General features: G+C 54.4%; 1 protein-coding gene and 1 long non-coding RNA gene across 5 annotated transcripts in view; one reads left to right on the top strand and one right to left on the bottom strand.

Annotated features, from left to right (window-relative positions):
* The window catches only part of GATAD2A (GATA zinc finger domain containing 2A), a 97,405-nt gene that overhangs the window by 71,815 nt on the left and 2,728 nt on the right, over window positions 1–22,862 (top strand). For 3 of the 4 annotated variants that reach the window (XM_055431366.2, XM_055431365.2, XM_055431369.2), the window contains 9 exons: window positions 14,376–14,508; window positions 14,610–14,741; window positions 15,903–15,992; window positions 16,626–16,757; window positions 16,901–17,068; window positions 18,411–18,690; window positions 20,946–21,244; window positions 21,909–21,983; window positions 22,293–22,488. In XM_055431366.2, the coding sequence (XP_055287341.1) occupies window positions 14,376–14,508; window positions 14,610–14,741; window positions 15,903–15,992; window positions 16,626–16,757; window positions 16,901–17,068; window positions 18,411–18,690; window positions 20,946–21,244; window positions 21,909–21,983; window positions 22,293–22,488 (1,505 nt within the window). The remainder of the gene's footprint in view (window positions 1–14,375; window positions 14,509–14,609; window positions 14,742–15,902; window positions 15,993–16,625; window positions 16,758–16,900; window positions 17,069–18,410; window positions 18,691–20,945; window positions 21,245–21,908; window positions 21,984–22,292; window positions 22,489–22,862) is intronic. The other variant, XM_055431370.2, reaches the window with a different exon arrangement.
* Window positions 4,419–8,147, bottom strand: LOC148777193 (uncharacterized). The gene is made up of 3 exons (XR_016038123.1): window positions 8,016–8,147; window positions 6,803–6,943; window positions 4,419–4,520 (listed from the first exon to the last, which is right to left on the bottom strand). It is a non-coding gene; the product is annotated as an uncharacterized LOC148777193 (long non-coding RNA).

The following is a 22,862-nucleotide window of genomic DNA, read 5'->3' on the forward strand; positions in this document are numbered from 1 at the left end:
TGGGAGCACATCATCCACACCCAGGTTAATGCTCGAGTCCTCTTCCAAAGTGAAAATGAATCTGAAAGTAACATGATAGCGCTTCTGCCTGTCGTTTGTAGCATGGGCTTGTGTGGATGGCCTCGTTCTGTTCTGAGTAGAAATTGAGTCCATAGGACAAGGTATGTGTGTCACTTAATGTTTATAGGTTATGGAGTCCTTGTTTGTTTGCATCTGCTTTACCAGCAGCCTTTAGGAGAGGATGAACACAACAAACATGGGTTGGCATTGCTCTGCCAGGAGTGCCCCTTGTACTGGCTGCGGATGCCTCTCCTGCCGTGGTTTTCACGTGTGTGTCCACCTGTGTAGTCCAAAGCCTTATCAGGGTGCAGACCCTTAGCACCCCAGATGGTTCACTGGAGCCATCTGCACATACACTGCCCTTCCAGACGGGGTGTATGCTCCCACTTTGCACCAGTCTTGCTTCTTCTCAGACCTCCTAGGAATAGAATCAGAGTGTGTGCTTGGTGGGGTCTGCCTTCTCTGACTCCATGTGATTGGGAGTCGTCCCTGTTGCGTGTCAGCGCCTCACTGAGCAGCTCCTGTGTAGACAGCGAGTCGTCTGCTCACCTGTCCACGGATGCCAGGCAGTCTCCAGGTTGGGGCTGCTGGGAGCATTCCTGTGGAAATCTTCACGTGAACATGGATCATCTTGTTAAATAGGGATCAAATTGCTGGGGTCACAGGGTAGGTCAGTATTGAGTTGTTTTAAAAGAAATTGCTATACCTTTCTTCTAAAACGTCTGAGTGGTTTTACTTTTGTGTGGAGATTTGGCTACTTGATCCTCACTCAGTGTCAAGTCTTCACAGTTTTAGCCACAAGGTCTTCAGAGAGATCTGAGCCCACGTCCTGGTCTGCTTGTGTGACAACCAGCCCTCTCCCTTCTGTGACAGGGTGAGGTCAGCGCTGTTGCCATGCCAGCTTCTGTGTGGGATGGTGGGGGTCCTCCATGGCCGAGTGCAGACCCGAGCCCCCACCTACCCTGTTCTCCCCACCGTGCCCCACTGCAGCTGTGCCTGCCCCGCCGGCCAACTGTCTGCTGGAATGTGCGTCCTTGAGTGATTTGGGGGAATGTGACACGGCTCTGGGCCTGTGATGGCTCTGGAAAGGGCTCTGGTTCTCACAGCCCAAGTAGGTGTGGTGCCCCTCACTTTGGCTCTCCTACAGTCGCCAGCGATTGACCCCCATCTCCCCCCACACCGTGTGTGAGAGCTTGGGAGTCCTGCATCCAGGAGCCTGTTCTTTGTGGCCATCACTTCCCATAGGTGGGGGCTCTGACACACTGTGAAGCCCAGCCCCTCCCCAGCCACCTGTTGTGGGCTGGCCTTTCATTTGCTAATTCTCTGTCTCGCTGCTGGGCAACTTCCAGGAGAGGCCAGCCAGGCTGGGGAGCAGCTCCGTAAGCTTCAACTAGAAGTCCATAGCTTGCTTGCATTTTAGCACGTGGAACTGAGGGGTATGTTCCTTCAGAAATCAGTTCCTCATTCTATACTCCTGGCCTCAGCTGCCACCTCTCCGAGCCTCTGTGACTTCTCTCCATCTCCTCGTCCTCTCCCTCTCCCCTTCCTTCAGGGCTGCTCATCCCAGTTCTTCTCTGTCCGACCACATCTTATCACAGGTTTGTAATTGAAATTTGAGGGAGTTCACCTGTACTTCTAAAAATCATCATTTTGGGATGGCAGCGTGACAGACTTGAGGTGCCTTGTTTTCTAACTCTCAGAGTGACCTAGGGACATATTGTGAGCCAGCCTGGTCAGGTAAGGAGCCCCACAGTTTTGCCACTTCCCTGTTGCCTTTACGGCGCCCTCCTCTGGCTGTGGAGGGGATGGCTTCTCACTGAAAAGTGCCAGCCTTCTGGGAATATTACTGTGTGACTGCCCTACCAGGAACCAGAGGCCACTGTGTACTACAGTCATCTCGGTAAGTAGCTGGGAATTACCAGGTGGTGCTTGTGTTAAAGAACCTGCTTGCTGATGCAGGAAATGCCGGTTCGATCTCTGAATCAGGAAGATTCCCCTGGAAGAGGGCATGGCAACCCACTTCAGTATTCTTGCCTGGAGAAACCCATGGATATAGAAGCCTGTTGGGCTGCAGTCCATAGGGTTACAAAGAGTCAGACATGACTGATGCAACTTTGCAAGCACAAGGAACTCTTGGCCTCACACACGTGTGAGTTGAGCAGATGAGCAGACTAAGCAGATCGTCTTCTTGCTCAGTCTGATCCTGCAGTCACAGTCTCTGACGTCCTCTCGTGGTGTGCGTGCCTGTCGGTGCTGTGTCCCCCTGCTGCAGTGGGCCACTGAAGCATTCTGCCTGCGGGAGTTCACGAGAGAGGGTCTCTGCCCCGCCCTCTGCTGTGGAGGCTCTGCTTTTGTATGCATTGCTTTTTATCTTGCAGCTGGTATCTCTGAGGTGATGAAAGCAGGTGTACCAGAACCTTAACCAGCCCTGAGGGGTGGGGATGGTGAGTGTGCCAGCCGGAGGGATCCCATCTTGACCCTCCAGCCACCTAACCCAGTGAAGAAGTGGGCTGAAGGGAGCTCTGTGTGTGACCCCAGGCCAGCAGGGATGACAAACCAGGAGAGGAACATTTTTTCCCTAGCAGATTGTGCCCTGACGAAAAGGAGAACTGGCCTGATTGCAAGAGATTTCTGGGAGTTTTTTTCCCCCTTAAGATGAGCATTTGAATTGTGAGCCTGAAAGGGAGTGGGGATGGCAGGTGGTTTAAAAAAAAGAATGTGGGGTCTGACAGCTCAATTTCACTCACGTCCCTGGGTAGCCCAGGACAGGTCTCTCCACCCCTGGAGCCCACTCTCTGCTCTAAAGTGAGGTTGGTCATGCTCAAACGTCAGAAGGTCCAGCCTCATTCAGTAAGGTCTGTCACAGTGCTGGTGGGAAGGAGCCTTGGGACTCATGGATGTCCAAGAATGAGGGGAGTGGGGACTGAGTTCTCTGAAACTCTGTGATGGGCCCATCTTGGGGAGGGGGAGTGCAAAGGAGGTAGGGAGTGTCTGATGGGTGGAGAAATGGGAGACATACCAGATGTTGCTGAGTGTCCCCTGCCTTAGGTCCCAAGCTGTCAGACTGCTTATTTTTAGAGCTTAAATCTTGAAAATAGTTGTGATGTAATCATATGGAAAAGCTTCGGGTCTTAGGATTCTGAGACCTGGTGACATACAGAGTTCCTTGAGGCAGGCCCTAGACAGCTTTCAAAAGCAGCTTCAGCACAACAGTGCTCTAAGGAGACCAGCCAGTCGAGGCACGCGGTGTGCCCTTCCTTCAGGAGGACTTGGGTATCCATCCGTGGGCAGTATGGGCAAGAGCAGTCTGGGTGGCATGTTCTGGGAGCTCACAGCCCAGAAATAGGGCTGCTCAGGTGTCCAGGTCCCTGGGGCCCACTGGGTTTGCCTGGAGTCAGGGCCAGAGAAGGCCCATGGTGGTGGGAGCAGGGTCGGGTTGTTGGGCTGGGAGTGCAGGCCGTGGACCACCCTCTGGAGCAGGGAGAGTTGATGCTCTGGATGTGGGTGAAGCTCAGAAGCTTGCCAGATGCCTGCTTGTGAGAGCAGAGGTGCTGGAGGAGGGAGGAGATGCCTTTGCCTGGAGGGCAGCGTAAGCAGGGAGTGCAGCATGAGATGCAGGGTAGTTTCCTGGCATGGGAACTGGTGTCCCGACCTGCCTCCACAGGACGTCAGTGCTTTGCCTGCCCCTCTGCAGATGCAGAGTGTCCCAGCCACCCTGGACAGTGGCAAGTTCTCTGTGAACTGGCTAACTGTGGGGCCGGTACAGTTGCTGCTTTTCAAGGCCACAAGAGCAAGGTTACCTGTTCTTATAAGACAGGCATCCTTGTCTTATAACTGAATAGGTTTTATAGAGAAATTACAGTGTTAATGTGAAGTGAGTCCTATGAAATTTTTAGCACACCTTGCTTTTCAAAACACAGCTTTGGCAACAAGAGAAAAACCTATGGGTTGTGGCATGTCAGGAGGACTCCACTTGGGGGGGGCCTCTGTTCAGACTGGCTGACATCTTCCTTCGATGGGGACAGAAAACCCTTTGCCGGAAGCGCTGACCTGGCCCCTTTTCCATCTCTGGGCCCCAGAGAAACTTAGTCGTGGGGAAAATATGTTGACATTTACTGTGTTAGAAACATTTGATGAAAATACTTGTTTATTTTTAAATAATAATAATGAACAATAATGAACCAATTCCATGTTAGCATAAAGATTATTTTTCATTTAAAAAAAGCTATTTTGCAGCTCTCACTAATAAGCAGACAGCTGAATTCTCCTATCTGCTTCTCCATTTAGTCTCTCGTGCTAAGTTGTTAGGGATGAGACATCTGAAGGAAATACAGCTTCACACAGACAAGCAAGTTGGGGCAGGGAGGAGTGTTTGCTTGTTGTTTTGCATAATTGTGTGTTTCTTCTTTTAACGCAAGACACAGAGTGGCCATTCCCGACAGTTGGTTGCACTGTGGACTCTGAAACATTAAGATTTTGTACTCGGTTATATTAAAATCTATCAGTCCCTCTTGTACTTTGAACAGAAAAAAATTTAAAAAATTTTAGGATTGCTTTAGACTTAACAGAAAAGTTGCGAAGATCGTTCCTACACACCCCTTCCCAGTCTTTTCCATTGTTAACAGACTGCTGTGGAACATTTGTCCTGAGTAGTTACTACTAACCACAGTCTATATTGTCTGTTCTGATTTCCTGTTTCCAATTTTTACCTATTCTGTCCCATGATCCCACATGACATTTTGTCATCGTGTCTCTTTAGTCTCCTTTGGGCTGAAACAGTTTCTTAGACTCTCTTGGTTCTCATGACCTTGACAGGGTGGCCCTCAGTTGAGACTCGCCTGGTGTTTTTCTCGTGGTTGGACTGGGTTTTGGAGAGGACCCCAGGCGGGAGGTGCCCTCCTCGTCATACCCGTGTCCACTGCACGTCCCGTCGGTGTGGGTTGTCACTGTGGTGTGGGTCACCTGGGTGTCTGTCAGGGGTCTTCACCATGAAGTTACCTTCTTCCTCCCTTTCTGTGCTGTGCCCTCTGGACGGGAGTCACTGTTTACAGCTCACAAAGGGCGAAGCATCGGGGTGTTTTGTTTCTTCTCTCCCTGAATGATCCTTTACTCATATTTGAGTGTGTAATAATACCTCTGAACATTAGAAAATATTAGTTGACTAAGTTACAGAGATCTTTCAAATACTGATGCATTTTATTTTTCAGTATTGCGGAAAATCAGATTAGTTAATTATCTGATCTGTTGCTAAGCTGTTGGGCTCACAAGTTTTCTAAATTTCTACATTTTGCTTGTTGGGAGCTCAGACATTATCATTGGTGATATATTATTGGTTGTTTTCCTGGAATTGAACCAGCTTTGCTCTAACCATTTAGGGGAAAGTGCATGCCGGACACCCGCGTCTGAGTAACTACAGCATATCTGTCCATCCTTCCTTCAAGCGTTGCGAATGCCTAGACGTGTGATTTTTTTTTTTCCCCCTACATGGCTCTTCTGTTTTGTTATGCAGCGGGAGTGCTTTATCTTGTCACAGAGTATTAAAAAGACATGTGTACTCAAATGCTGAGTTTTAATAAAATCAATAGCTTGTACTTCATTTAAGGCATTGCCTACAGTGTGACGACAGTGTGAATCTTGGCAGTTTGCTGCAGCTGTGCTGACTTGGTACAAAAGGCAAATGTCATCTCCATATTACAACAACCTGGCAGAACCCCTGAAAGGGTCCTGAGGCCCACGTTGGGGGAGCCCTGGCAGGCTATCCAGGGTGGGCACAGGTACCTGGCGGGACTCCACGCTCACATCACAGGCAGGACAGTGCTTAACGGCCCGATGGGGTCAGAAAGTGGGGTTAAGAGAAGCCCTCAGCTGGGGACCTGGTCACCAGAGACCTCGAGTTGCAGGGCAGGTGGCCAAATGAATCAATTCAGAACTAAATTGTAGCAGAAAAGGTGATGGGAGCTGCCCTGAGTGTGCATGCACCTTACATTCTGTGAGCCTGGGGGAGAGAGGTGGGAATCCATTGACTGGATGCACTTTCTGTGCCCTCCAGGGTTCACAGCATCTTCTCAAGGTCAGTGGCATCCCATTCTGCAGATGAAGAAACTAAAGCTCTTTGAGGCTTGGTGACTCGCCCAGGTCACTGCAGCCAATGAGGAGTGCCCAGCCCCCCACAGTCCTCAGAACTGACCTGGGTGGAGTCTCACAGCAGCTTTGCTCAGAGCAGATGGAGCAGGTCTAGTGGGGGTGGGGGGTGGCGGACTCCAGAGCCTTGCTGGGAGGACATCCCCTGGGGTTTGCCAGGGCATGGTGGGGGAGGATCCAGAGGATCCAGCAGTTTGAAACACATCTTTAAGAGGGAGCAAGAAACTTCCAGGCAAACAAAGCACTTTCCATTTATCAGAAGAGTTTGTGAACATTGCAAGCTGGAAAGCAGTGTCTGTTTCTCCAGTGTGGTTTCATCTGTGTACAGCTGACTTTTTTCTTGCTGTGAGTTGGTGAGGAAGCTGGCATTCTAGGAGGTGTGTTTGGGTTCATCTGCTGTAGGGAGTCCCTCCGTGCTGCAGAGTGCTCCTGAATTTCTCCCTAGAGGAAGGTTGACCTGGCACGTGGGTACAGTGACAGAGGAAAGAACAGATGCTAGTGCTGGTGTCGTGGCTGGCAGAGGGGTCCCACATTCCTTCGACCATCACTGACCAGACCCAGGCCCTTGGGAAGCGTGAGTTCCCACGCACTGAAACCTCACCCAGCTCCTCGAGTAGACCACAGTCCACACGCAGCAAGAGTTGCTTCTCAGATGAGTCTGAGGCCGCATCTGTGTCCGTGCTCTGGTAGCTGTTTGTCACTCAGGCACTCAGCATGCAGGTGCTGCTGACTATCCAGGATCCTGCAGGTGGAAATAAAAATATTTTCCCCTTTAACCTGGTCCAAAAATGGTGTTTGATAACCTGAGTAGAGGCCTCACTGGACGGTTGTGTGAAACCCACCCTCTCTCACCCTGCACCTTCTTTCCTAGGGTGCCATTTAGCCCCCTGCAGGCTGCAGGTGTCCAGCTGCTCTGAGCAGGACGTGGGCTCAGGTCCCAGTGCGGTGTGGGGCGCACGTGGCAGACCTTTGCGTGCCAGAGTTGAGCAGACCCAGGTTATCTGCAGGCTGTGGGGCTGTGACCTCAGGAAGTCACTCAAGACCCCCTCCTCACCTGTGGGTGTAGGTGGCAATTGAGAGGATCATACAGAGGCATGCATCTTGATGGCTGGCACAGAGGTGGCCACCATAAAAGGTCAGCAGACGTCCAAATCTGACACAGGCCAGCATTTCAGTTCTGTGACTGTGGTGGTTTCCTAACAAGTGCCCCTTCCCAAATTTCTGAGCAGAGCGTGTGCTGAATCGAATTTAGCCTTCCTGGTGGTGCCCCAACTGGAGTGTGTTCCTGGCTGGCAGGCCGTACTGCAGTGACCATGTGTGGGCTGACCCTGAAGGCTGCCCCATTGCCGTTTGGAGGTCAGGGTCTTTTCTGTGGGGCCGCTGCCAGCTGTGGCTCAGGGAACACTACCGTCAGCCTATCCTTGGCTTGTTTCTCCAGTGATCTTTCATGCCCCTGTACCTGGCCCCCATCCCTGCTTCCAGTTCCAGGAAAGTCCTCTTGGTTCCCCTGGCCAGACTGTGTGACTTCAGGGGCTCCTGTGTTCCTAGAAGGATCCCCCAGCAGGACAGGCCGAATGCCTCCTGGCTTTGCCGATGGAACAGTGCTCTTCCACTACAGCTGCCTCTGCCCCCCCCCCCCTTGCTCTGGGGGCTTTGGTGGGGGATGGGCTCTTGGGCCCAGACCCCGGTCACACGTGTTCCCTTCCTTTCTTCTGAGATCCTTGGCCATAATGGAGTCCCGAAGCAATAGCTGGACCTGGAGTCTCCAGGAAGAATTATGGCTGGGTTTCCAAACTCCCATCTCAGCTGCTTACCTCCATGGCCTCTGTGGCCTAGAAGCACGATGTGTTCTGACTTCCTAGCCCCACAAAGCAGACTCTGGGCTTTTGTCTTGACATCCCAGCCAACAGGGTGTCAAGTTACAGGGCTGGGAGAGGTGGTAATGGATGCCAAGAAGGGGAGCTGAGGGAGTCTCAGAAGAGCTGGGGCAGGCGGGGAGCAGGTGGGCTCCAGGGGCGCAGCAGGGACCCCCTACTCGTCAGTGCCGCCAGTCCCCAGGGCAGGCAAGTGTTCGGCTTCGGGGCGCAGCCTGTGTCTGCATATGGCAGTTCCTGCTCTGATAACGCTGAGTGTGTCTGAGTGGGTGGGGCCTCTCGGGCAGGGAGGGTGCTGTGTGGTGGGACCCAGTGAGTAGCTCTCACACCCAGATGACTGGGAAAGATCCCAGTGGTGTGTGTCCACTGAGACAAGCAGTATGCAACTGGAAACTGCCAGTGAAACGCTACCAGGCAGCAGGACTAACCTGGAAACTGGTGATAAACGTCTTATTTTTCTCTCTTTAGAACTTTCCTAGAAGTGCTTCTGAAATAGGGGTGCTCCCTGGATTAAGTGTATGGAATTGCTTTCCAACATTGGCTCAGACAGCCCTCCTGGCAGTGCCTGAAGCTGCCAATGGTGGCTCCCCGGCCTGAGGCTGGCCCCCTGCTCTCCTGGGACTACCCATGCACCCCTTTCTCTGCTGGACCGGGCTGTCCCTGAGCTGTACACCAATCTCCTCCTGAGTGGGCGTCTGCCCCGGGGCACCGGAGAACTGCTGCTGGTCCTTTCAGGGGAGGAGAGGGGGCTTTGAGGTTCAGCGGGGGTGGTTACTTGGATAAGCCCTTTCTTTCCCGCCTTCCCTCTCCCAGGGTAGTGTAGTATCTAGGGTGGCCAACCTTGTTGAAGACAGACTGAGGGAGGCCGTAGAGTTACACTGGCATTGGCTAGCTCTCCGGGGCAGAGCTGGGCCGCCAGCCACAGGAGTCGAGTGGTTTAAAGTGCCTGTGATGGCATAGCACCGCCTGTCAGCTCTGCTGGCTGGCTGGTCCCAGCTGAGCATAGCTTCTGGGGCTCTCTCCAGGGGCTTTGTTGCTGGTGGGGGGTGGGGGGCCGGGGCCATCTCTGTGTCTGTCTCTGTGACCCTCTTGCCAGACAGCTAGCTTGGGTCACCTGTGGGGGTGGTCTTTCAGAGCACATGAACTCAGAGCCCAGGGAGAAGCTTTTGAGGCTGTGGCCTTGCTTCAGAAGCTCACACTGTTGCTTCCTCTCTGTTCCTCACTGCAGGCCGCAGGGAGTGAGCGGCCTTCAGGGCGGTGCAGACTGAGTGGGCGGCCTCATAAGGGTATGGTGCAGTGGTCCTCTACCCAGCGTTTCGTCAACTAGGAGTGTTAGGACTCCTTGTTAACATCCACCAGAGTCCTGGGCTCACAGGAAGTGGATTTCTAGGGCTTGGTGCTTGAAAATACATAATGACACAGTTCAGAAATGCTTTGATTTCTGAGTTGAGCTTGCACATCTTTGAGCAGTGTAGTATCTGTGCATGCCTCCAGGTGCACAGTGATAAGTCAGTCTGCAGGCACTGTGGATTCCTTGTGAGCTCAGACTGTCATGGAGCCAGGTACAGGGAGGAGAGGGAGGCCGGTGCACACCAGGGATGTCGCCTGAGCACCCAGAGAGCAGGCTCAACACCTGTCCTCACTGGGTTTGGGAATATTCAGCTATTACCTGGTTGTCCACTGTCTGCTGAGTTCACCTTCACAGCGAGCAGCTCCTTACTGCCTCAGGGGAGGTTGGGGCCCCAGCTGCCCCAGTGACCTCCTAGGGCATCTGAACCTTCTCGGCACTGTCTCACATCACCCAGCAAAGCTGAAGGGCAGTAGGGCAGGAGTCACTGTCCCCAACCTTGTAGGAGGCACAGAGAGGGCTTCTCGCTTGTAAGAGGCAGGGCCAAGTGGGGGGCTCTGTAGGAGTGCGACCCCTCCTTCCCTCAGCACACGCAGGCTTGGTGCGCTGTGCCTACTCTGGGAGTAGGCCCTGTGGCCTGTCCACCAGCCAGCATGGTGCCAGGAGGAGAGTGCTGCCCCTCTGGCTCAGGGGGCCTCAGCCCCTTTTCCGGGGTTGTGGTATTGCACCGGGGCTGGACCCCTGTTTTTGCCCTTGTCACAGCACTCTGGGAATATCCTGGCCCTCACTGGGAGCTGCAGTGCCCCCCCCTTTCTGGAGAGAGGGTCTAAGTGGGAGCACCGGTCCCTGGCCCCAGCCCTGGGTTGGGGCACCTGCCTGTCAAGTGGGCAGTGGCAGCATCACCCTGGGAGGCTGAAGGACGGTGGCCCCTTGTAGGAAGGCCAGGGCGCTGTCCTTGGATGAGTTTGCGGAGTTGAGGGGTGAGTGAGCTGGGCTCTGGTGGGGGAGTGCCTCTGCTCAGGCTTTTGCTGCCCTTCAGTGTAAGGCCCCAGTGTTTTGCCCTGAGCTCCCTGCTGAGGGTGGGCAGTTTGGGGGTAGAACTAAGAAACCTTCCCCCGACTGTGTGCCACTGGGTGACAGGTCCCCTGAGTGCAGTGGGGTAGTGCTGACTGTGCTTCCAGGGGCTGTTCAAGGAGTGCATCTTCCAGTGTGAGTTGGGTCTGTCACAGGGGAGATGAGAATATGATGGAGGGACACTCCTTGGAGTGGATGGTGGTGAAGGTGAGGGCAGCTCAGAAGCAGGAGCTTGGGGTTCAGGGTTTGGGGACTGGAGAGACCTGTGGGCCTGGAAGGTGTGAATGGGCTCTAGTGGGAGGAGTGCCCTGGGAGAGGGTCTCGTGGGGCCAAGACAAGTGTTTGCTTGGTGCGGGGTCTAGCAAAGCCTCCCTCACCCCCCAAACAGTTAGCAACTACCTGCCTCTCCTCACCCAGCTGGGGCCAAAAGATGGGGGGAAGAGGGAGGGTTCTGGCAGGGACTAGTTGGCTACCAGCCCTGCTTATCTCCCCCCAGGTTAGCCCCGAGGAGCAGTTTGTTGTCCTGAGGCCTCATTGGGCCCACAGTTGTCCCCGACTTGATTCGTGTGTGCGGGCATCTCGGGGATCTTAACAAAAACGCAGGCTTTGGTCAAACAGGTCTGGGGCAGTAATGTCCTCTGGTAAAGCCGGGTGGGTGGTGGCCTGCTCCCGCGTGCCCCTGTCACTCCTGGTGTTGGATCTTTCCCTCCTGGCTGACCCTAAAGACAGAACTGCTTTTATCCAGGGGTTTCTCCCCGCTGCTGGACACAGCACCCACTGCTTAGGCTGGCTTCCAGCAGCTAAGAGTGAGTAAATAGATGAGTGAGTGTGCATCAAGTGCACCTTTCCCAGACATCAGGCAGGCACATATAGAGAACAGCAAAGGTCAGGGCTACGTTCCCTTGATGAAACTGCTGCCCCTGGCACAGGCCAGTGAGACACTCAGTGTTAACCTCGCACTGACCGCTGATGGGTAAGCACCTGGGATGGTGGTGCTGTGAATGGAGGGATCTTGTTGTGAGTTAAGTTTTAATCTCCAGGAAGCTTGATGGAAGTTCCGGGCACGTAACAGAATTTTTGTTTGTTTAGCCTCGGGTGGCATACAAGGGAGGGAGGTAGTGAGAACGTTTTCACGAACAGCCTGGCTTGCTTCCAGGTCACATAAAATCTCTTCTGATCATAATAATTTATATCAGGATCCCCAAGATGGGCAGGCTAGGCTTAATGAATTTGCCCTGAAATCATAGCTTTCAAATAAACGTGGTGCCCGGGCAGCCTCCCTGGACCGAAATAGTACACATGACCACTACACTGTTTCCCTGGCATGTTGGGCTAGATGGTTTTATAATTTAAAATACGTTTTTTAAAAAAAGAATGCCCGTGATAATTTTGAGTCTTTGTCAAATGAGTGTCTTTTTCCCTGAATTAAAAGAACTCTCTGGGAAAGTACTGAGAAACTTGAAGTACCTTTGTGTTAAAATTGAGCTTTAGGAAAGTTTTCCATGTTGGAAACTAGTGGGGGCTGGTGGCCCTTCTGTCTTTGGAAGAGGCCACCCGGGTCCCTGTAACAAGCAAACAGTCCCCTGTGGGCCGGCGCCACACAGGAAGTGCCTGCAGCCCCACAGCCCCAGGGCGAGCTGGTGCCTCCATTTCCTGACAGCACCTGAACCCTACCTCACTTCTCAAAATGAAGGCTGCATGTCACAAACTGGTTAGAACTGGCTGTTGCCATGGTTTTCACGTTGGAAGGCACAGTTAAAGGGTCACATGACCAAAGAGGGAAATGCCTTTGTCACATGACTTTTTGGTGGCCTGATTAGCATACAGGAAGTTCACTCCCTGCTGGCTGCTGGGATGCTGAGTGATCACTGATGGGAGGTGATGTCATCTTTTGGACGAGTTATTGATTAGTCTCGGTCCAAGATGGGACCTGGGAGAGCTCTGGTCACAGTGGTCATCTGAGGAAGCTTCTGCTTCCACGTGGTCCAGCCTCTAACTCTGCCCTCTTCCCTCAGGCAGATTTGAGCTCTATTAGGCATCTCACCTTTGGGAGATGGTTAAAAGTGATAAATCCCCGTAGGTTACTGTTGCCTCTGTTCGCTCTTGCTCAGGAAGCACCAGCAGTCTGTAACTCTAGATGTGGTTCAGCCGAGGCTGCTGCTCTGCCTGTGTGCAGCCGCCTGGGAGTCCACCTGGGCTGTGACCAGCGGCTGCAGCTCCTGTGCCAGAGCCTTGTGTCTGCTCAGTGCCTGTGCACATGTCCACAGAGCCTGGATTGGAGCCCCGGGGTCAGCTTTAATGTGGATCTTGGGCAGAGTTGGCAGCCAGCAGAGAGACACAGACTTGAAAGAGTAGTGGTTCCTGAACTGCATTGACTTTTGGCTTGTTGAGGCCCTAGTGAGACATCCTGGGTTATTTTATAGACAGCCAGCCAATTCCTAGACTTGAAAATGTGGGCTGCTAACCCCAATGAGGGAGTTCTGTACCTTGAAATGGGCGCCTCCTGATCGCTCGTGGAAGACCATCCAGCAGCTGTAGCTGTGGTGGTTAAATCACATCAGGGCTGGGTTTGTTGAAGTGCAGCAGCTGTGCGGCTCTAAGAGGTGAGATTAGGGTGGGCCAAGGGAGAGCCCTGCGGGTTGAGGGGTTGGGGGAGTCAGTGAACCCAGTGTCTGGTCCTCTGTGCACCCCCTTCCCTGAAGACATAGCTCGCTCTGGGAGTGGAAAGGGCAGTTCAGTGGTCTGTTAAAATACCAGTTTCCCATCTCTAACTCTGCTCCCCACTCTGCTAGAAAGAGTGGAACAACTTTGAGCTGTTGTTATTCCCAGTTAACTTAACGGAGTTTGTTCTTTGGGTCATAGTGCCACCTAGCGGGTAAATTCAGTCCTTGGCTGGCTTTTCTGCTGATTTGATTCTTCCCACACAGATGCTGAGGCTAGATCTTAAGGGAGAGCTTGCATTACGTCCTCAGCAAACGTCTCTGAGACCCGTAGGTCTGTATATGTGTGGTCAGCAATGCCGTTAGTGGAAGCCTAGCATTGCCAGATGTGCATTTACGTTCTAAGGAACTTGATGGTAGGGTTGGGGAAAGAGAGCAGGGGATAATGGGCAGGGGTGGGGTGGCTGGGAACTAGTTTGTGAGCAGGCTCAGTGGGTGGGTAGTCCACTGGTCTGTGAGAGCAAATGTGTTCCATGTTCCAGTCAGTTTCAAAACATGCAACCTCTACTGCAACATTGCCACTGGCAGGATAGAGAGCTCACTTGTAGCCCGGGAAGGACCACACAGCAGACTGCCTTGCGAGGTGGTGATGCCCTGTGCTGGGGAGTTAGACCGCCGGCTGACAGTGTGTGCGTCAGCCCCTCTGTCACCTGGGGAGGGGCAGGTGGGCTGTCCAGGCATGAGGCTTGTCAGGGAGTCTGGGTTCAGCACAGAAAGGCTGATTCAAGTGGGGCTGGCCTCCCCCTCAGGTGGCTTCCATCATGGGTAGGTAGGCGCTCCACCAGTAGGCCCAAGACCCAGGAGCAGGTGTTCTAGTTCAGTACTGCACCACATGGTACGGGAAGGGGCTGTGGTGGGTTCCAAAATGCGATGTTTTCCTGCAGACACACAGGTATCCTCAGCCCAGGGGACGCAGAGGTGGTTATTGGGAACAGTCCTGACTTTTTAAAGGGCTCAGCCGTAAACTGGCAGGTTCGAGGGCCACGTGGTGAGTGCAGTGAGAAGAGGCAGCCGGGGCAGGCGGTTGTGGGGAGGAGTGGTAAGGCCAGCCTGCTCGCCTCCACTTCAGTGTGTCTGCATCTGAATGCCAGCATCCGTGGGAGTGCTGCCCACCATAGGCGGGGCACTTGGGTAACAGCCCTCCTCCCTGCCCCACAGTGACGTGAAGTCTGAGAGGAGACCCCCTTCACCCGATGTGATTGTGCTGTCTGACAGCGAGCAGCCTGCGAGCCCGAGGGTGAATGGGCTGACCGAGGAGCCCCCGAAGGAGACCAGCACCGAGGCCCTCCTGGTGAGCTTTGTCCCCATGCTGGGGAGCTGCCTCTCAGTGGAGCCAGCTGGTGCCCTGGCCCCCAGTGCTCTCCCTCAACCCGTGTTCCCTTGACCTTGTAGAAAAGCAGTCCCGAAGAACGAGAAAGGATGATTAAGCAACTAAAAGAAGAGTTAAGGTTAGAAGAAGCAAAACTGGTTTTGTTGAAGAAGTTGCGGCAGAGTCAAATACAAAAAGAAACTCCCACCCAGAAGGTATGTGCGTGGCTGTTCACTCCTCAGTGAGAGGTATTTAGGACCAGGGATAGAAAGCCATGGGCACTTCCTTGGCTACCTGCTGCCCCAGGAGCTGAGTCTGTGAGGAGTCAGGTTTTCTTGGGGGCAAAGGGGCAAGGTCTGAATTGGAAATATGCAGGCTCAAGTTCATGTTTTGGATTTAGCTTAGAGGAGATCAGACTACATTTCAGTCTAGAATATTCTGGATCTGAGTATGAGAACCTCATTCCCTGTAGACTCCCATCAAGGAAACGGAGAGCAGACGTCTCTGAAGGTGCTGGAAACACAGCTCTGGATTTCTGAACCCCTGCTTCAGGGTGCACATGCCCAACCCCAGAGGCCGTGTCCCAGGGCTTCTGCCCCTGTCACCTCCCCACGCCTCACGCTCCTCGTGCGGCTTCTAAACGGGGCTTACCCTGTAAGGCACGGTCAGGCTGGTTTTGTGGGCCTCTTTTGTTATCCCACTCTGGACAGGTTCCTGGTCCGTGACGCGGCTGCCCTTGCTTACATTCTGGTGACTCTCTCAGTGAACCAGAAAGCAAATGCATCTTGGGCAGCACCAGCTGACGGTGTGTAGACACTGCTGCTGCCTGAAAGGGAGCAAGACAGGGGCGCTCAGCAGCCTGACTTGCGGGTTTGCTTGAGCTCCCACTCCACGCCTAGAAAACAAGTGGGCCAAGCCTGGCATCTGTTAATATCCTGATGGATGAGCCTGCTCTTCCCTTGTTTCCTTTTGACTGCTTAAGAGTTGATGATGGGGACCAAGTCTGTCACTGTCCCTGGTGGACTGTATGCCTGGACCAAACAGTTTCTCACCAGGGTGGGGGTTGATAAATATATATATAAGCCTCAGCCTTTACCACCAGCCTTTTTTTTGTCCCCTGGAGGGTAGAGGTGGCACCCGAATCTCAGTGATAGCAAGCACCCTGGGGCAGAGGGGTTAAGGGCCCTGGAAAATCCGTCCTGTGTCTTTCAAACATGTTAATTCCTGCTGCAGTGAACGTGGCAGACAAACAGAACCTTTGAGAGCCTGATGCTTCCTAAAGAAGAAAAAAAGCAATGCTCCTCAGAATCATGTGTGGGGAGGAGCATGGTTGGTAGCCCACTCTCTCATCTCCTGCGTGTCCTGATCTCTTGCAGCCTGCAGGCTCCACTGGGAGCTCCGTGACCACCCCTCCCCCGCTTGTACGGGGCACCCAGAACATTCCTTCCGGCAAGCCATCACTTCAGGTCAGTGTTTACTCTGCATCATGCTCCTGAGCAGCCCTGATCTGGTTTCTGCAAAAGGCCGCTCATTCCTTCTCGTAAGACTAGAATGAGGCCTTCCAGTGGGAGTCCCCCTGCCAGTCACATTTGCTCCCCCCCTAACCGGGCCCCTGTTGACGTCATGAATCACACAGACGCTCTGAGGGCCCCTCCCATGGCTGCCTCTAGTGAGACTGAAGAGACGACCAAGATCCTGGACACTCTGGGCTCCCACTTCAGCCTGACCCTCTGAGCCTGTCACAGCCTCCTCTGCCCACAGGATGCGATGGGCAGAGCTCCCACTCCCAGCCATAGGACAAAGGTCAGGCCAGGCCCACTTGCCCTCACTCAAGCCAGAGACCGCAGCTCAGACCACCAGGCGGGCAGTATTGATCCCAGCTAGCTAACTTCTTACCATGGGGGTGCCTGAGTCCTGAGTCCCGGTTGGCATGGCTCTTGTCGGGAGTCTGTGTTCCTCGTTCTTTTGTGTGTTTAGAGTAAGTAGGCATTTTAGCTTTTTTCTGCCACTGTTTTGGTGGGTATGTGTATGTACCTTTATGAAAACAACAAACCTGTTTAAAAAGCCATGTAAGATCTGAGGGTTGGTGTTGTTGACAGACCTCTTCAACTCGGATGCCTGGCAGTGTCATCCCGCCACCCCTGGTCCGCGGCGGGCAGCAGACGTCCTCAAAGTTAGGGCCTCAGGCGAGCTCCCAGGTCGTCATGCCCCCACTCGTCAGGGGGGCCCAGGTGAGCAGAGCACGGGCTTATGGAACAGCCCCAAGCAACTGTCCCTCTCGCAAGAATGACCCCAGTTCTCAGATTGGGGCTCTTTCCCCGAGTCTCTCTTTATTGTCCTCTCATTGTCTTGCCTCTGCCCCACACCCCGACAGCAAATCCACAACATCAGACAACATTCCAGCACAGGGCCGCCGCCACTCCTTCTGGCTCCCCGGGCGTCTGTGCCCAGTGTACAAATTCAGGGACAGAGAATCATTCAGCAGGGCCTCATCCGTGTTGCCAATGTCCCCAACACCAGTCTGCTCGTCAACATCCCACAGGTGAGTCGTACGACAGGCAGTCCAGTCCCACGGACTGTGGCGCTGTAGCTCCTCGGGCCTTGTTGGGTCGTGAAGGTTGTGGACAGGAGTGTCCTGTTGCGCTCTGATGTCTAGCAGAGGTAGATGACTGCTGAGAGGGTGAGGGTGGGGCCACCAGAGGCTCCCCCTCCCCACCACCCACCCTGCCTTCTTCACCACCACTGCCAGGCGCAAGCGCATGAGGGGAGTGTCTGCAGATGTTCCTGCAGCGCCAGTGCATCTATGTTTGGCCACGTGTCCCTTCACCTCTGTACAGAGCCTCTGAGATGGTGAGGGTTTGTTCCCACCTGAGAGTGGGAGAAGATGGAGCCAGGGGTGGCAGGCTGAAGATCCCCATTGGCAGAGGGAGTGACTGGGTCTGCATGGTTCTGTTGATGTGCGAGTTAGCTTCTCTTCCTCCTTTGGCGTGGCTCATCCTTGTCTGCCTTTCTCAGATAAGATCATGGCCACCAGTGCTCTTCTGAAGTCAGGTTCAAGTACATCCTGGTGCCCAAATGGCGATGTCCTGGGCAGGCCATTTCATCCACCCGTAGATGCTAAGCAAATCCCTGCTGTGTGTCAATCCTGTCCTCGTGTCAGGAGGATGGCAGCCAGGCGGGCAGTGGTGATCCTGCGGCTCTGCTCCCCAAGGGGTCAAGGGAGCCGGCGAGGGGAGCAGCGAAGAGCTGGCCAGTCAGAGGCCAGGTGGCCAGGTCACGGTGCGGTGGTGGCATTCTTTGCACTGGGGAGTCTCGCTCCCCTGTGGAGACCCCTTGGGCCAGTGTCATGGGCTCCCTGAGGCAGTGAGGGTGGGGAAGGGTGAGGGGCGGGGCGCACAGAGGCACCCGTGAGGGGGACGCAGCTGATGCCGCAGTGAGCCGCCTTTGCAGCCTTCTGAGGAGGGGGCCGCCCGGACACGTGCTGAAAGGGGAGCCAGGCTGTAGTGACAGGACAGTGACATGTGCCTGGGTTGGAGGTGGCTGCCAAAGGGGTACCTGCTGTGATGGTGATGGTTTTATGAGTGTCCTTAGTTGATAGAGTGTAGCAGATTACAGATTTTTAAGTTATCTGGGTATCAGCTAAACCTCACCAAGTTATTTGTAAGATTGGTTATCTCAGAGCAGTTGAGTTTAATGTCTCTTTTTCTGTTGCTTGTTGATGTCAGGCAGCTCTGAGTTACTTTTAAGGACTTGTTAGTATAGCTGATGGTGCCAACCTGGAGTTAACTTTTATAAGGACTTAACGTAGCTAATGGTTCAGACTGTGGGGTTCTCCTCAGGGTGGGCCCCTCAAGCACCCTGACCAGGTCATTGTCTCCCCAAAGCCCTCCCCAGCATCGCTGAAAGGAACGACAGCCACCTCTGCTCAGGCCAACTCCACCTCCACCAGCGTGGCCTCCGTGGTCACTGCTGCGGATTCTCCAGCCAGTCGGCAGGCGGCCGCCAAGCTTGCACTGCGCAAACAGCTGGAGAAGACGCTGCTTGAAATCCCCCCACCCAAACCCCCTGCTCCTGAGATGAACTTCCTGCCCAGCGCTGCCAACAACGAATTCATCTACCTGGTCGGCCTGGAGGAGGTGGTGCAAAACCTGCTAGAGACACAAGGTGAGCAGGCCATGGGCCCAGGGCTGTTTCCTGTCTTGAAGCTGAGATTTCCATCATGTGAGTTGTTTCCAGTGCATAGCGCGTGTGGGCACGTCTGCTGTGTACGCACGGCTGTCTTGGAGCACATTGTGGATGATCTCTAGCCATCAGTTCTTCACTTGTCTGAGGTTTAGATAATTTCTTTTTTTTTTTTTTTTTTTAAAGTTTTTTGTTGAGTGTAGTTGATTTACAGTGTTGTGTTGGCTTCTCTGCTGTACAGCAAAGTGAATCAGTTATACATATATCCACTCTTTCTTAGATTCTATTCCCATGAAGGTCATTACAGAGAATTGAGTAGTTTCCCATGCTATGCAGTAGGTCCTTATTAGTTATCCATTTTATATACAGCAGTGTATATATGTCGATCCCAGTCTCCCAGTTTATTATCCCACCCATCCTAGATCATTTCTTAAATGTACAGTAGGCAGCTTCCTTCTGATGGGGCCTCCTCTGAAAGTTGGGGACAGGTGGAGCTTTGCAGAGCTGAGTCCCCACCTTGAGGGACGGACACCTGTGCCTGGGCCAGCTTTGCATTATTACCCTCTCTGGAAGTGGTCTGGAAAGCCCACCTGCGTGTTAAGGGGCTTTAGAAACGAAAGAGTACATTCCGGGTAGTGAGGAGAAAGGATGCTGAAAAGTCGGAAGGCAGGTTTGCCCCAAGGGAGTCGCCAGTGGATGCGGAACTGAGGGCCCTTCTGTCCTTAAACTGAGTGTGTGGTGACGCTGATTAGCCAGCCAGCCTGGATCCCCTCCCTGCGTGGTCTCATCAGACTCTCCGTGCTGAAGAGGAGACAGATGTAAACCTCCTCAGGGCCGGGGATGGCCGGGTGGACTGCACCGGAGGAGCTGGGAGCCCACCGCTGGGCCCAGTGCAGAGCGATGTGCACTCTGACACAGCCCGGACGTGTCTGCACTCCCTTAATGACTCCATTGGAATGAGGTCAGGTTGGCAAAAGAGCTGCTACCAGGCCTGTGTGGTGAGGCAGGCAGGAGGCTGCAGTGCCCACCGGTCTTGCACTGGCCTGTGCTGGGCACCTTCTCTCCCAGACTAGTCTGTCTGCGCTTGTTCTTGTCAGGGGTCAGTCTCCATCCCCTGTTGTCAGAGAACAGGCCCTAGCCATGAGAGGAGGCCCTGAGTCCTACCTGAGGTGGCTCTGACACCGAGGGCAGCCACCGCTGCCTGGGCAGCAGGGGCCACCTCCTCTGGGGGTGGACGTGTGGAAGGAGAAGCTGCAGCCTGGGGACCAGAGCTGGGGCCCACGGTGAACCCCGGAGCCTCAGGCAGCTTGGACAGGTGGCATCCTGTCTGCTCTGTGGAGTGACAGGAGCCCCCTAGAGTCAGATCCCCCGCTGAAGCCCCTCAGCAGGTAGAGGCAACTCAGCCAGGCCCCAGGCAGGATGCGGAGGCCGGGGTCTCTCCACGTCATGATCCATGACGCCAGGAGGCTGTTGAACTTTGAGTGCTGCCCATGGAAGAGATAGGAACAAAATGCAGCGTTACCCCTTAATGCACATTGTATGGCACATATATGTGTGTGTGTGCACACTGAAGAAAGTATGGCCTCACACCTCAGCAGGCACTTTTTGTGGCTGCCCTGGTCACCCCTCCTGGAGCTGCGTGCCACCAAGTTCCCATTTCCCAGGGTACCCGGCTATGCGCCTGAACAGCTGTGCACAGTCACTTCAGCTCCCTGGGCTGTTTCTTCTCAAGACGGGGCTTGTTGTGTGGCCCGGACGCCCTGGTGCACACAGAATGCCAGGCACGGTGTCTGTCGTGAGCACTTCCTAGATGCCTGGTCCTTGGTTACCTCGCCCCGTGCCTAGGGTGCCATCACCTAACAAGGTGGTGCCTGGAGTGGCCACCATCTCCCCCACAGGTGATGCAGTGCGGGAGTGTGGGAGATGTCTGCTCTGTGGGTAGGAAGGATGGCCGGGAGAAGCCAGGTGTCTCTGAGAGCTGGTATCAAGGAGGCCGAGCCCACAGTGTTTTCTGAAGTGCATCAGTGTTACTTCTGCCAGCAAAGCTTCTGGAGGCTGGCCCTGTGTCTGCACACAGTCGGCACCCGTGTGTGTGCTGAATGAACAAACGTTGGGCCCCCTGGCCCAGGGCGCTGCCTGGGCTCTGCCAGCTTGCACATCCCTCCTGGGGGTGGTGCGGGTTCTGGCTATGCTGTTCCCGCTCCTCCGACGTGAGCCGCATTTGTCTCCCCCTGCAGCGGGCAGGATGTCGGCCGCCGTCGTGCTCTCCCGGGAGCCCTACATGTGTGCACAATGCAAGACAGACTTCACGTGCCGCTGGCGGGAGGAGAAGGGCGGCACCATCATGTGCGAGAACTGCATGGCATCCAACCAGAAGAAGGCGCTCAAGGTGGAGCACACAAGCCGCCTGAAGGCCGCCTTCGTGAAGGCGCTTCAGCAGGAGCAGGAAATCGAGCAGCGTCTCCTACAGCAGGGTGCCGCCCCCACGCAGGCCAAGGCCGAGCCCGCCAGCTCCCCACACCCTGTGCTGAAGCAGGTGAGAGTCCGGGCGGGAGCCAGAGCCACGCAGGGGTGGACACGGATGGTGCCCTCCAGGGGAGGGGCTGCGTTCCTCGCTCCCTTGGCAAGGAGCCATCGCTGGCAGGCAGGATGTTCTGGCATTCTCTCCCACACTCGGCGATCATCTGCCTGGTTGTTAACTGTGCGTCTAAATTGCATTTAATGGTGGCTTTTGGTGGTGAAAATACTAATTTGCAGTTTCTTTAGATTTTGTAGCTTTCACTCGCAGTGTGCCGGCTGACAAGTACTTCTTGTCTAAAAGGACTTTTCTGAAAGCCACATTGAGCTGCGAAAGGGGCGTTGGAAGAAATGTTCTAGCTAAATTAAGGAGAGAAGCAAGTTTGAAATCAAGTTTTTTTGGCTGCCCTTTTTTTTTTTTTAATGTTTTGTTTTCCCACCCCTTGTAGACCCAAAGCTCCCTGTTGGCAATTTTTTGTGTCCTTGGAAGTCATTGATAATTTACTAACAAACTCATCTTCTCAAGATCCCTGAATAGTGGGTGGCGGTGCTGCCCTCAGGAAATTTCTGTCCTTGTGGGGACTCAGCCTCGCACAGCCATAGCTGCTGCCCCTCGGTCACATGGTCGCCTGAGGTCAGCCTCTGGACAGTGCTGACCTCGCTTTCAACCCCCGTTTGTGTAGGTCATAAAACCCCGGCGTAAGTTGGCGTTCCGCTCAGGAGAGGCCCGCGACTGGAGTAACGGGGCTGTGCTACAGGTCAGAACTGGGGCGCCGGGAGCCCCCCGCACTGTACCACCAACCAGCCCTCACGCCCCCGACCGTGACCACGTCAGTCGCCGACTGTCACGCTGCCTGCGTCCGTCCGTCTGTCTGTCTGTCGCTCTCTCTTTCCCTTCCTCCTTCCCCTCCCGCCTCGGTGCAGCTTACCTAGTCTCCTGATGTTGGACTTCGGGATCCCGTGTGGGTGGGAAGAGGTCAGCTAGATCAAGGAGAGGCTGCACTGAGCACCATGCCCTCTGCAACCCCCTTCCCTGTGTGAGCTGTGGCTTTCTCTCTCCCCTGCAGGCCTCCAGCCAGCTGTCCCGGGGCTCAGCCCCGACGCCCCGAGGCATCCTGCACACATTCAGCCAGTCGCCGAAACTGCAGAACGCAGCCTCGGCCACCACCCTTGTCAGCAGGACGGGCAGACATTCCGAGAGGGCCGTGAGCGCTGGCAAGGGCAGCACCACCTCCAACTGGAAGAAGGCGCCCCTGAGTACAGGTGGGCGGCTCCGGAGGGGCCCAGCGGGGGCCTCCCCAGGGGCGGGCCCTTCCCGTCCTTACTTCTAACAGGCCCACACACGCCCAGGTTGTGGCACCAGGGTCCTGAACCTGTCCTTGCTTTCTTAAGAGCAGCTGCCTCTGAGATTACAGCCTCATCTCTCTGTTCACTGAATAGGACACCCTGAACTAGTGGTAGCCCTGGATGAATACTAATCACACTTGGTATCTCCACTCCCATACCTAGACTCTCAGCTCTTGACCCAAAATGTGGGACAGAACCAGTTCAGGCAGTGCCCGCCTCACCCCTCCTCCTTCCTGCCGCAGAGGACGTTTGTTTCTGCTGTTACAGCGTACCTGTCACGGCGTGCTGAC

This window comes from Moschus berezovskii, chromosome 8 (genome assembly GCF_049115385.1).
Source record: "Moschus berezovskii isolate FMDL1 chromosome 8, NW_MosBer_1.0, whole genome shotgun sequence".
NCBI lineage: Eukaryota > Metazoa > Chordata > Mammalia > Artiodactyla > Moschidae > Moschus > Moschus berezovskii.